At 50.3% G+C, this 13473-nt stretch overlaps 2 protein-coding genes across 2 annotated transcripts in view; one reads left to right on the plus strand and one right to left on the minus strand.

Moving 5' to 3' along the window:
• Positions 1–2288: 2288 nt before the first annotated feature.
• On the minus strand, positions 2289–4402 carry DOLK (dolichol kinase). The gene is made up of 2 exons (XM_010350750.2): positions 4343–4402; positions 2289–4075 (listed from the first exon to the last, which is right to left on the minus strand). Exon 2 carries the CDS (start codon positions 4063–4065, stop codon positions 2449–2451), a length of 1617 nt encoding a protein of 538 aa, XP_010349052.1. The 5' UTR covers positions 4066–4075; positions 4343–4402; the 3' UTR covers positions 2289–2448.
• Positions 4403–4429: 27 nt separating this feature from the next.
• The window catches only part of NUP188 (nucleoporin 188), a 56839-nt gene continuing 47795 nt past the window's right edge, over positions 4430–13473 (plus strand). Inside the window, exons 1-3 of the mRNA XM_039474950.2 lie at positions 4430–4514; positions 8708–8762; positions 13128–13201. Of these exons, the coding sequence (XP_039330884.1) occupies positions 4483–4514; positions 8708–8762; positions 13128–13201 (161 nt within the window). The 5' untranslated portion in view covers positions 4430–4482. The remainder of the gene's footprint in view (positions 4515–8707; positions 8763–13127; positions 13202–13473) is intronic.

Here is a 13473-nt window from a genome sequence, read left to right on the forward strand (position 1 = left end):
TCTGTGCTGAGCTCTTCATAGGCTTTCTCTCACAGAATCCTCACTTGGAGAGGTAAGTGCTGTTATCATCGGTATTTACAGAAGATGTGGACGCAAGGAGGGGGTAAATGACCTGCCCAAATCACACAGCTGCTCAGTTGTTCAGCAGGGTCAGCCTCATGCAGAGCCCGTGCTCCTAACCTTGACACTGCCTTGTCTTCTCTTCGTGGGGAGCAGAGATGCCCAGAGCTAGGAATCCAGAGTTCCAGGTTCTGTGAGCAACTTGCTCTCTGGTCTCAGGCCAGGGCCTTTCCTTTCTCTGGGCCTGTTACCTCCCGTGTCCAGTAAGAGGGCCAGACTAGGGCTTCCAGGGGCCCCTCCTGTTTGGGCATGCTTGGTAGGCACTCAGACCTTCAGAACAACTACCAAATCTAAAACCTGCTTTGCTGAGGTTTGGCTCAGAGGCTGCAAACTGGGGACCACAGGTGGATTCCAGCCCACAGATGCATTTTGATTGGGCCTCAGCATTTAAGAAAAATCTTAAGATTCCCCGTAACAATCCAGGGTTACTAAGCTTCCCCAAATGAGCATACAATGGACAACATGGGGCCTACACTCTAGCATGGTGGCTACCGGCTGGAGCTGCCTTAGAGGCTCGGTGCGGTCCCCTGTTCTCACTCACTGCGTTACCTGACTGGCCTTGGCAGTCATTTGAGTTTGTGACCCTGATGTAGCCTATCCCCAACTATATACATGGACAAACCAAGGCCCAGCGAATACAGCTCTTTCCTAAGGCCACCCTGGAAGTCCGTGGAGCAAAGCTGGTACTCTTTCACCAACATTTTGCTGCCTTGTTTTGCAAGCCATAGGAGGGAGCCTGGGAAAAGGAGTCCCAGAGGAATGTTTCAATACTCTCCTCTGAGGGAAAGGACTTGGCAGTGATTCTCAAGCAGAAGCTTCAGCAGAGCTCTGCTTCTGGCCCTGGTGGACTAAAATTCTCACCTCCTCTGATGTCCTCCTAAGCTTGGGGAGAAAGGGAGAGCCTTGTCCAGCCTCAGGAATCTTGCTGTGCCATCTTCCTAGTGATGCAAAATGTTTTATCCGTTCACTATTTGTGTAGTGTACACTTCTCGGAGGAACATAGTGCAGGATGGACTCCCAAATCCGCTGACATCCTGCTTCTTGTCAGCCCTGTGCTAGCCTTGGGGGGTGGGGTAGGGAATGCGGCAGTCCCAGAACCTGTCCTCCCAGAGAGCAAGGCTGGAGCGTGGGCCCCTCATAGAGCCATTTTACCTCTCAGGAAATTCTCCCAGTCCCTGTGGATCTTACCTACCTTGGAAAGGACTAGAATGTGGAAGGGTCTTATGAAGAATCCCTTGACAAGTTCCTGGTGCTGCTCAGCCCATCCTTCTCTACAGGCACCTCTCAGTGGGGACACCAGAGGCAGGGTGGGGTTGGCTAAACAAGATCCAGCCCAAGCAGGATCTGATCCTCCCCCAAAGTTGGCCCACCTCTCCATTGAGTAGTTCCTATCCCTCTGCTCTTTCCCTCAGCGGGTTCTCCTCCAAGTGAAGGTAGGAAAGCAAAGGTCACTCTGGTTGCCAAATGTAAATCCATGATTTGCCCTGCTTTTCACTAAGACTGGTCTTTGGTAAAAATGACACTTTCCCTTACTGATTGCTCATCATGGGTGGGCTCTAGGCTGGACCCTCACAACACCCTGAGAGGTGCAGGATGTCATTACTTCCATCTGCAAGAGAACTGAGGTTCAGACTCGTTAAGTGACTCACCCAAGGTCACACAGTTAGTAGGAAGCTGTGCAGCCAAGGATTCTGACCAGATTAGTTTGACCCAGAGATTAAAGTTAACCATCACACTTTACAACCTCCAGCGTCCTCTGTAAAGAGGGGAGCTCTATAGCACACTCAGGTGTGCTCAGCTGAGCTGCTGGACTAGCCCTTAAGACTCTTCTTTTTAAATATCAGCAAAGCCGGGCGTGGTTGCTGATGCCTATAATCCCAGCACTTTGGAAGGCTGAGGCGGGCAGATCACCTGAGGTCGGGAGTTGGAGACCAGCCTGACCAACATGGAGAAACCCCATCTCCACTAAAAATACAAAATTAGCCAGGGGTGGTGGCACAGGCCTGTAATCCCAGCTACTCGGGGGGCTGAGGCAGGAGAATTGCTTGAACCTGGGAGGCGGAGATTGTGGTGAGCTGAGATCGTGCCATTGCACTCCAGCCTGGGCAACAAGAGCAAAACTCCATCTCAAAAAAATAAAAAATAAAATAAAAATCAGCAAAACTAGAACCAGGAAAGCTCTGCTTTTTTATTTTAAATCTGAATCAATTGAAAAATCAAATCTGCTTTTCACAACTTGGCTCTTCATGCCCAAATAGCTGTCTGCTGTGGGGACTGCTTGCCCGTCCCATGTCTATTTCCTCTGTCACTGCTGCTGCACTGTAACAGCTAGGCCATCAGCAATATCAGGAGGTAGAGAGGCAGGAGGAGATTGTCTATCTGTGTGGTGTATGCTTCCAGGAGGGACACAGTGCTGATGGATCCCAAAATCCAAGCGTAACTGTAGTTAAGGTCCACTCCACTGTCAAAGATTAAGATCAGAGCTACAGAAATGATCTGCGCAAATATAGATGTCATTGTCCCCTCAAAAGTCTTTTTGGTTCCAGGCCAGCGGATCTCCCCCATAGTGCTACCGAAGACGGAGGCCACAGTATCACCCACACCCACTGCCAGGACACCGGCATAGGGGACGAGGGCCCTGGCTCCCCCCAGGCTACCCTTCTGTGTGCAGGGTCTGGGAATCAGCCAGATGGGAAGAGACATGCCCAGGAGCAGGTAGATGTGTGTCAGAATGAGTGGTCCACTGTCTCGTTCATCCAGAAAAAGGGACAGGAGGCTCCGAAGAGTGTGACCCAGGGGCTTGATGCGGAAGTAGCGCACATACTCGAGGAAGATGAAGACTGCCAGACATACAGTGGCAGCTACATAGAGCAGTGGCCGGTCAAAGATGATACCTGGGATGTAGGTGGCTACCACAATGAGGTGGAAATACTTTCGGGCAATGGTGGGGGCCTGGTGCTTCTTGGACTCAGACGATGACCGCTTGGCATTCTGATACAGCACTACCAGGCAGGCCAAGGTGGCCAGCAGAGACCAATAGGCTAGGAGGTAGATCCGGGTATCTGTCTGGAAGAGGAACTGAAGAAGCCAGAGCAGGGGGTTCCTGCGGATGAGCCGGTGCAGCCAGGGTAGGACCACACCAAGGCCCAGCACACAGGTCATGAGGTGGAAGAAGATAGAGGAGGCCCAGGTGCCTGAGTCCATGAAAACAAAGAGAGTGCTGAAGAAGATGCCCATGAGTACCATCCCTACTACCACCACCAGCAGGAAGAAATCCACTGGATCCCCCTGGCTTTCCACCAGTGTCAGAGAGCGCTTGATGAGCTGGTTGAGGACAAAGCTAATGCCACCCAATACCAGCAGCGCTTCACCAGGGGTGAAGCAGCGGGGCAGCAGGTACAGCAGGATCATGTTGAGATAAACGAAGATCAGCAGGACTTCCAGGACTTCGATCACCTCCCCCACGCTCAGCGAGTGCTTCATGATATAAATGATAACACCTCCAGCCAAGCCCAAGATGACACAGGTGTTAGTTGGCACTGGGCGAGTGATGCCCAGCGCCAACACTGATGAGAAGAGGGCCACTGCCATGCCAGTGGCTGCGACCACAATGCCAAAACGCTCGAAGAACGGGTTCCCCGCAGCCTGGCACCGCTCTTTCATGACTAGTCCAAACAAAGGCATGACCATGGAGGCGGGCAGTAGGCCACTGTTTGCGGACATTCGGAACTGAAAGACGGCGCTCCCCTGCTGTAGCAGCCGGTCCCACTTGTATTGGACATAGAAGGCCTGCACTGCGAGGGCCACGGCGCACCACGAGTATCGGTCCCATACGGCTGCGTGGATGCTCAGCACCACTGCAAATACTACTGCCGTCTCTGCCAACACCGATCCACTCAGCGGAGCCCCAGGCCCCGGGGCCGGAGACGTGCATTCTCGGGTCATATCTCTAGACCTGGGAATTCGCGGAAGTAGCAGTGACTAGGGACGCCCTAGACTTCGGGCCGCTCGGCCCCTCCAAGCAGAGGGAGGCACCTTCACCCGGCCAGCAACCTTCTCCCTCCGTTCTGCAGCAGCGAGGAGGGAGCTCCACGGCAGGTCACTCTCTGCGGCCTGGGAGCTGGCGCCCGGCCACCCCCCACAGCCTCCAACCCACGGCGTAGACGTCCCCACTCCACAGCCTTCCTCACAGCCACAGCCGCCCCCGCTGCCAGATCCTCACCTCTTTGGGCCTCGCCATCTTGGCACCGCCCCGCGCCAACGTCACGTGACGAAATCCCCGCCTACGCGCCCGGACCGGGGGCGAGCGGTCACGTGGGCGCGGCGTCTGGAGGCGGGGTTAGGGCGCGCGCGCGCTCGAAGATGGCGGCGGCCGCCGGCGGGCCGTGTGTGAGGTGCGGAGCGGGTCGAGTGGACCGGGGTGGCTGTGAGGCGCGGGGGTCAAAGCAGAGCGGAAGCGGGACGGGAATTGGAGGCGGGATGTGGCGACGGTGTCAGGGCCAACCCCGGCTGGGTGGACGAGCGCCGAGACGGTAGGCGGTTACGTCCAAACGGTCCCCGCGCGCCGGGATCTGAAGAGTCTTTTTCGGGAGGGGGGCCGGCTCTTCACCCCTTCCCTCCGCGCTCGGCCTCCCATCTCCTCACCCGGGGGCCTTTGCCTTCCTCTCCTCTCGCCTCCGGCGCGTTCCTTGGCGCCTCATCCGCGCTTCCTCGTCCGGCAGTGACGCTCCCTCGAGGCGCGACTGGGCGCTTCGCGGTCGCCTGGGGGACCCCCCACCCACGTCCCGGCTGCAGGCTCCGGCTGTCCTGCCCCGGCGTCGGGTGCGCCCTGCTGGCTCCCCAGCCTGGCCCCAGCGATCTGCTCTTGTTCAGATTCTTTTTCGCGTTGCGCCGAGCCACGCTTGTGGTTTCTGCCCTCTCTCCGCGCCTGGAATCGTTCCTTTCGTGCATTGAATCAGTCAGCCAGCATGCCCAGATCCTCCGAGAGATTTCAGGGACTGAGCTAGGCTTTAGGGACAAGAAGATGAAATATTATATACGAAACTACAATTCTCACAAAGTGCTTTCTAGCGCCAGACCCTGGTGGAGCGCTTCCCTTGAGTTATCTCATTCAATTCTCACAACTCGGAAAGGCGCCTTCTATTTCACAGATGACTCAGAAGTCCAGCTCAGAGCTAGCCAAGTGATAGAGAGAGGATTCAGGCTGAAGTCTGTGTGACTCCAGTGCTATAACCAGACCACCACGCCTCCTTCCGTCTTCCACATTGCAGCTTGAAGGTCTTCGTGCGTCCCACCACCCTCCCTCCTTAAAATTAAACATCCCTGTCGCTTATCCTTCCCTGTGCTAGCAGTGTTTTCCCCACTTTTTTTGGTGGTTGTTGAGACGGAGTCTCGCGTTGTCACCAAGCTGGAGTGCAGTGGCGCGGTCTCGGCTCACTGCAACCTCTGCCTCCTGGGTTCAAGCGATTCTCCTGCCTCAGCGTCCCCGAGTAGCTAGGACTACAGGCGCAGGCCATAATGCCTAGGTAATTTTTGTATTTTTAGTAGAGACAGGGTTTGACCATGTTGGCCAGGATGGACTTGATCTCTTGACGTCGTGATCTGCCTGCCTCGGCCTCCCAAAGTGCTGGGATTACAGGCGTCAGCCACCGCGCCCCACCGTTTTCCCCACTTTTTTTTGCTGTGCTGTTCACTGCTATATTCTCTGTCATTTTTTTTTTTTTTTTCCCCTGAGGCAGGGTCCTGCTCTGTTGCCCAGGCTGGAATGCAGTTGTGCAGTATGGCTCACTGCAATATGGCTCACTCCTGGGCTCAAGCGATCCTCCCACCTAAGCCTCCAGAGTAGCTGGGACTACAGGTGTGTACCACCACACCTGGCTAGTTTGTTTGTTTGTTTGTTTGTTTGTTTTTTGAGACAGAGTTTTGCTCTTGTTACCCAGGCTGGAGTGCAATGGCGCGATCTCGGCTCACCGCGACCTCCGCCTCCTGGGTTCAAGCAATTCTCCCGCCTCAGCCTCCTGAGTAGCTGGGATTACAGGCACACGCCACTATGCCCAGCTAATTTTTTTTTGTATTTTTTAGTAGAGACGGGGTTTCACCATGTTGACCAGGATGGTCTCGATCTCTTGACCTCGTGATCCACCCGCCTCGGCCTCCCAAAGTGTTGGGATTACAGGCTTGAGCCACCGCGCCCGGCCCAGCCTGTTTTTTAGTTTTACCTTGTAGTTAACATAGCTTGCATTCTTTTTTGTGTGTGTGATAGCGTCTTGCTCTGTCGCCAGGCTGGAATGCAGTGGTGCAATCTCGGCTCACTGCAACCTCTGCCTCCTGGGTTCAGGTGATTCTCCTCCCTCAGCCTCCCGAGTAGCTGGGACTACAGGCACATGCCAACCATGCCCAGCTGATTTTTGTATTTTTAGTAAAGATGGGGTTTCACCATGTTGGTCACGATCGTCTCCATCTCTTGACCTCTTGATCTACCACCTTGGCCTCACAAAGTGCTGGGATTGTAGGTGTGAGCCACCCCGCCCAGACATAGCTTGTATTCTTTTTGGGAAATGTTTAGGATATTTTGGGACCTTTTCATCCCTTCTCTCTCTGTAGATAGGCTTTCTAAGTAGTGTTAATTATGACAGATTACTATTCTAGGCGATGGTTTAGGATCTCACCAAATACAATCTCTGTCCATTTAATATATATTTTTTAAAATAACTATTTCTAGAGAGAATTTCTTTTTATTTTTTATTTTTTGGTTTGAGAGAGAGTCACATTGTCATCTAGGCTGTAGTGTAATGGCCTGGTCTTGGCTCATTGCAACTTCTGCCTCCTGGATTCAAGCTATTCTTGTGTGTCAGCCTACTGAATGGCTGGGAATACAGGCACCGGCCACCATGCCTGACTAATTTTTGTATTTTTTGTAGAGATGTGGTTTAGTAGAGAATTTTTGTATTTTTTGTAGAGATGTGGTTTAGTAGAGACTTTTTTTTTTTTTTTTTTTTTTGAGACAGATCTTGCTCTGTCGCCAGGTGCCAGGCTGGAGTGGAGTGGCGCAATCTCGGCTCACTACAACCTTTACCTCCCGAGTTCAAGCTGTTCTCCTGCCTCAGCCTCCTGAGTAGCTGGGACTACAGGCTTGCACCACCACACCCGGCTAATTTTTGTATTTTTTAGTAGAGATGGGGTTTCACCATGTTGGTCAGGATGGTCTCCAGCTCTTGACCTCGTGATCTGCCCACCTTGGCTTCCCAAAGTTCTGGGATTACAGGCGTGAGCCACCGTGCCTGGCCGAGACAGGGTTTATGTTTAGAAGAGATTGGACCATGTTGGCCACACTGGTCTTCAACTGCTGACCTCAGGTGATCTACCCACTTCAGCCTCCCAAAGTGCTGGGTTTACAGGCATGATCCACGGTGCCTGGCCAGGATAACATCTTTTTTTTTTTTTTGAGACGGAGTTCCGCTCTTGTTACCCAGGCTGGAGTGCAATGGCGCGATCTCGGCTCACCGCAACCTCCGCCTCCTGGGTTCAGGCAATTCTCCTGCCTCAGCCTCCTGAGTAGCTGGGATTACAGGCACGTGCCACCATGCCCAGCTAATTTTTTGTATTTTTAGTAGAGACGGGGTTTCACCATTTTGACCAGGATGGTCTCGATCTCTCGACCTCGTGATCCACCCGCCTCGGCCTCCCAAAGTGCTGGGATTACAGGCTTGAGCCACCGCGCCCGGCCGATAACATCTTATATTTTATTTTATTTTATTTTATTTTATTTTATTTTATTTTGAGGAGGAGTTTCGCTCGTGTTACCCAGGCTGGAGTGCAATGGCACGATCTCGGCTCACCGCAACCTCCGCCTCCTGGGTTCAGGCAATTCTCCTGCCTCAGCCTCCTGAGTAGCTGGGATTACAGGCACGTGCCACCACGCCCAGCTTATTTTTTGTATTTTTAGTAGAGACGGAGTTTTAGCATGTTGACCAGGATGGTCTTGATCTCTTGACCTTGTGATCCACCCGCCTCGGCCTCCCAAAGTGCTGGGATTACAGGCTTGAGCCACCATGCCCGGCCAACATCTTATATTTTAGTTTTTTTTTTTTTTTTTTTTTTTTTCTGAGACGGAGTTTCGCTCTTGTTACCCAGGCTGGAGTGCAATGGCGCGATCTCGGCTCACCGCAATCTCCGCCTCCTGGGTTCAGGCAATTCTCCTGCCTCAGCCTCCGGAGTAGCTGGGATTACAGGCACGTGCCACCATGCTCAGCTAATTTTTTGCACCATTAGTAGAGACAGGGTTTCACCATGTTGACCAGGATGGTCTCGATCTCTTGACCTCGTGATCCACCCGCCTCAGCCTCCCAAAATGCTGGGATTACAGGCTTGAGCCACCGCGCCCGGCCTATTTTAGTTTCTTAATTTTTATTTCGAACATTGAACTTCTAAGAATATTATATAGCAAGATAACTTTCCAAAAATTTAACAAATTGTTTTGTATATTAAGGTTTTTTGCTTTTAGAGAGTAGACATAATGGCTATGGGGCAGTGTACAAGTTTGTATGATCAAAAAGAGCAAAGTTAAACCTCTATTTTCATTTAACAGGAGCAGTAGAGAACTGTGGACTATTCTGCTTGGGAGGTCGGCTCTGAGAGAGCTGGTAAGTGGTGGTATTCTTGAGTGGGTTCTCTGGGTTCTTTGTGTAGGTTTTGTTACTAAAGAAACCTTGCTTTTCTTTAATGTAGGAAGTAAACATTTATTTATTTAGAGATGGAATTTCACTCTTATTGCCCAGGCTGGAGTGCAATGGTGCAATCTCCACTCACTGCAACCTCTGCCTCCTGGGTTTAAGTGATTCTCCTGCTGCAGCCTCCTGAGCAGCTGAGATTACAGGCGCATGTAACCATGCCTGGCTAATTTTTATATATTTAGTAGAGACTGGGTTTCACCATTTTGGCCAGGCTAGTCTTGAACTTCTGATCTCAGGTGATCTGCCTGTCTTGGCCTCCCAAAGTGCTGGGATTATAGGCATGAGCCAGTGTACCTGGCCATTTTCTTTCTTTTGTTTTTTTTGAGACTGTCTGACTCTGTCACCCAGGCCAGAATGCAGTGGCATGATCTCAGCTCAATGCTTCTAAATCTATCCTTTTTTTTTTTTTTTTTTTTTTTTTGAGACGGAGTTTCACTCTTGTTGCCCAGGCTGGAGTGCAATGGCGCGATCTCGGCTCACCGCAACCTCTGCCTCCTGGGCTCAGGCAATTCTCCTGCCTCAGCCTCCTAAGTAGCTGGGATTACAGGCACGCGCCACCACGCCCAGCTGTTTTTTGTATTTTTAGTAGAGACGGGGTTTCACCATGTTGACCAGGATGGTCTCGATCTCTCGGATCTCTCGACCTCGTGATCCACCCGCCTCGGCCTCCCAAAGTGCTGGGATTACAGGCTTGAGCCACCGCGCCCGGCCTAAATCTATCCTTTCTTGTACTTTATTGAGTCCTTTTTTTTTTTTTTTTAAAGACAGGATTTCACCATGTTGGTCAGGCTGGCCTTGAACTCCCAACCTCAGGTGATCCGCCCGCCTTGGCCTCCAAAATGCTTGGATTACAGGCGTTAGCCACCACGCCCAGCCCTTCATTGAGTGCTTTTAATGAAAAGATACCAGTGTTCATTGATTGGCTCCCGAGAATAGGGGTACAAATACCATTCTGTTACCTCAACCTAAGAAAGATTCTCAAGCCTTGATCATAGTGGCAGTGGTTTCTTTCTTTTTTGTTTTTTCTTTTTTTTGAGACGGAGTTTCGCTTTTGTTACCCAGGCTGGAGTGCGATGGCGTGATCTCGGCTCACCGCAACCTCCGCCTCCTGGGTTCAAGCAATTCTCCTGCCTCAGCCTCCTGAGTAGCTGGGATTACAGGCACGTGCCACCATGCCCAGCTAATTTTTTTGTATCTTTAGTAGAGACGGGGTTTCACCATGTTGACCAGGATGGTCTCGATCTCTTGACCTCGTGATCCACCCGCCTCAGCCTCCCAAAGTGCTGGGATTACAGGCTTGAGCCACCGCGCCCGGCTAGTGGCAGTGGTTTCTAGGATTTTTTTTTTTTTTTTTGAGAAATGGTCTCACTCTGTCTACCAGGCTGGAGCACAGTGACATAATCTTGGCTCACTGCAGCCTCAATCTCCAGGGTCAAGTAATCCTCAGCCTCCTGAGCAGCTGAGACCACAGGTGTGCCCCACCACACCTTGTTAATTTCTGTATTTTTTGAAGAGATGGGGTTTTACCATGTTGCCCAGGATGGTCTCGAACTCCTGCGCTCAAGCGATCCACACACCTTGGCCTCCCAAAGTGCTGGTATTATAGATGTGAGCCACTGTGCCTACCCTGGTTTCTAGGATATTTGCAAGTATATAATCAATAAAGGACAGTTCTTCATGTTGATTCTTGGGTGTTCTGATCTTGTGAAAATAAAGTGTTAAGATGACACTCATTTATCTTTTTATTTATTTTTGTTTTGGAGACAGAGTCTTGCTCTGTCACTCAGGTGTCACCCAGGGTGGAGTGCAGTGATGCCATCTCAGCTCACTGAAACTTCCACCTCCTGGGTTCAAGCAATTCTCCTGTGTCAGGCTCCCAAGTAGCTGGGACTACAGGCTCGTGCCACCACACCTGGCTAATTTTTTTGTATTTTTAGTAGAGACAGGGTTTCACCGTGTTAGCCAGGATGGTCTTGATCTCCTGACCTTGCGATTTGTCTGCCCTGGCCTCCCAAAGTGCTGGGACTACAGGTGTGAGCCGCTGCATCTGGCAAGATGACATTTATTATTGTTATTTTTATTATCATTAACAGAATTAATGTTATTTATTTTAGAGCCGTAACATTTCTTGATATGCCTTCATTTGGTAATTCTACTTCTTTTTTTTTTTTTTTTTTTTTTTTTGAGACGGAGTTTCACTCTTGTTACCCAGGCTGGAGTGCAATGGCGCGATCTCGGCTCACCGCAACCTCCGCCTCCTGGGGTCAGGCAATTCTCCTGCCTCAGCCTCCTGAGTAGCTGGGATTACAGGCACGTGCCACCATGCCCAGCTAATTTTTTTGCGCTTTTAGTAGAGACGGGGTTTCACCATGTTGACCAGGATGGTCTTGATCTCTCAACCTTGTGATCCACCCGCCTCGGCCTCCCAAAGTGCTGGGATTACAGGCTTGAGCCACCGCGCCCGGCCTTGGTAATTCTACTTCTAAGAATGTTTTTTTTTTTTGTTTTTTTTTTTTGAGACGGAGTCTCACTCTGTCGCCAGGTGCCAGGGCAACCTCCGCCTCCTGGGTTCAAGCAATTCTTCTGCCTCCGCCTCCTGAGTAGCTGGGACTACAGGCACATGCCACCATGCCCAGCTAATTTTTGTGTTTTTTTAGTAGAGGCGGGGTTTCACCACGTTGGCCAGGATGGTCTTGATCTCTTGACCTCGTGATCTGCCCACCTTGGCCTCCCAAAGTGCTGGGATTACAGGCTTGAGCCACCCTGTGCCTGGCCTCTAGGAATGTATCTTTAAAAAATTCCTGAAAATGTTTTGCACACAAAGCTTCACCACAGACCAGGTGTGGCTCATACCTGTAATCCCAGCACTTTGGGAGGCTAAGGCGGGCGGATCACCTGAGATTAGGAGATAGACACCAGCCTGGCCAACATGGTGAAACGCTGTCTCTACTAAAAGTACAGAAGTTAGCTGGGCGTAGTGGCAGGCGCCTGTAATCCCAGCTACTCAGGAGGCTGAGGCAGGAGAATCATTTGAACCCTGGGGGTGGAGGTTGCAGTGAGCTGAGATAGCACTACTGCAATCCAGCCTGGGGAACAGAGTGAGACTCCCTCTCAAAAAAAACTTTACCATAGTGGCTGGGTGCAGGGGCTCATGCCTATAATCCCAGCACCTTGTCAGGCCAAGGAGGGAGGATTACTTTAGCCCAGGAGTTTGAGACCAGCCTGGGTAACATAGCGAGACCCTATCTGTACAAAATATTAAAAAATTAGTTGGACATCAGGGCACATACTTGTATTAATAATTCCAGCTACTTCGGAGGCTGTGGTGGGAAGATCCACTTAAGCTTAGGAGATCGAAGCTGCAGTGAGCCATGATTGCATCAGTGGCAGCTTAGGTGATAGAACAAGACCCTATCTCAAAAAACAGCAAAGAAAATTCACCACAATATCATTTATATTATTACATAATTTCAGTCAGCTTAAGTATATCGAACATTAGAGGAATGGTCAATAAATCTACCAACTTGATAAAGTATTATGCAGCAACTTGAAAGTATGTTTATCAAGACTGTCAATAAGGTTAAGTCATCGTTATGTTAAGCAAAGAAAAGAAGGTTACAAAATTCCGTATTCAAAATAATTTCAACTGTGGGAGAAAATGCATATTAAAAACACTCGAAGGAATATGTAATAGTGCAATTCTGGAGTCTGATTTTTTTTTTTTTGAGATGGATTTTCTCGGCTCACCACAACCTCTGCCTCCCGGTTTCAAGCAATTCTCCCTCCTCAGCCTCCCAAGTAGCTGGGATTACAAGCATGCCCTGCTAATTAGTGTATTTTTAGTAGAGACGGGGGTTTCTCCATGTTGGCCAGGCTGGTTTCAAACTCCTGACCTCAGGTGATCCACCTGCCTCAGCCTCCCAAAGTGCTGGGATTACAGGCAAGAGCCACCACGTTCAGCCAAGTCTGATGATTAATCAAAATGCATTTGTGGCTGAGTGTGGTGGCTCACATCTGTAATCCCAGCACTTTGGGAGGCTGAGGCAGGCAGATCACCTGAGGTCTAGAGTTTGAGACCAGCCTGGCCAACATGGAGAAACTCGTCTCTATTAAAAATACAATGATTACCCAGGCTTGGTGGTGCACTCCTGTAATCCCAGCTAATTGGGAGGCTGAGGCGGGAGAATTGCTTGAACCCAGGAGGTGGAGTTTCGGTGAGCCGAGAAACAATAACAACAAAAACTTCATTTGTATAATTGCCTTGTTATGTTCCAGAGTCAGATTGAGGCAGAACTAAATAAACATTGGCGGCGATTGTTAGAGGGGCTTTCTTACTACAAACCTCCCAGGTATGGCTATTTCATGTGTCTGGTTAAAGTAATTTCCCTTGTTTTGAATACTGAACAGGAAAAAAATTATAATAATAAATAAAAAGTAATTTCCCTAAGGAAGCTGGCATGGCTGAAACCATCCTCCTGTATGCTTTGATGATATTGTAGGGTTATGTATACCAGAGATAATACAGTTTAGTTTACCAGTGGAGAAGAGTAGGGTTTGTTTGTTTTTGTTGACTGAAAGAAAAGGAAATTCCTTCTAGAAATACAGTACTGTAGAATATGAT

The sequence above is a fragment of the Saimiri boliviensis genome, chromosome 2, assembly GCF_048565385.1.
Source record: "Saimiri boliviensis isolate mSaiBol1 chromosome 2, mSaiBol1.pri, whole genome shotgun sequence".
Classification (NCBI taxonomy): domain Eukaryota; kingdom Metazoa; phylum Chordata; class Mammalia; order Primates; family Cebidae; genus Saimiri; species Saimiri boliviensis.

Excerpts from the sequence above, each read along its gene's own strand:
- DOLK (XM_010350750.2), bottom strand. The coding sequence starts at position 4,065 with ATGACCCGAGAATGCACGTCTCCGGCCCCGGGGCCTGGGGCTCCGCTG.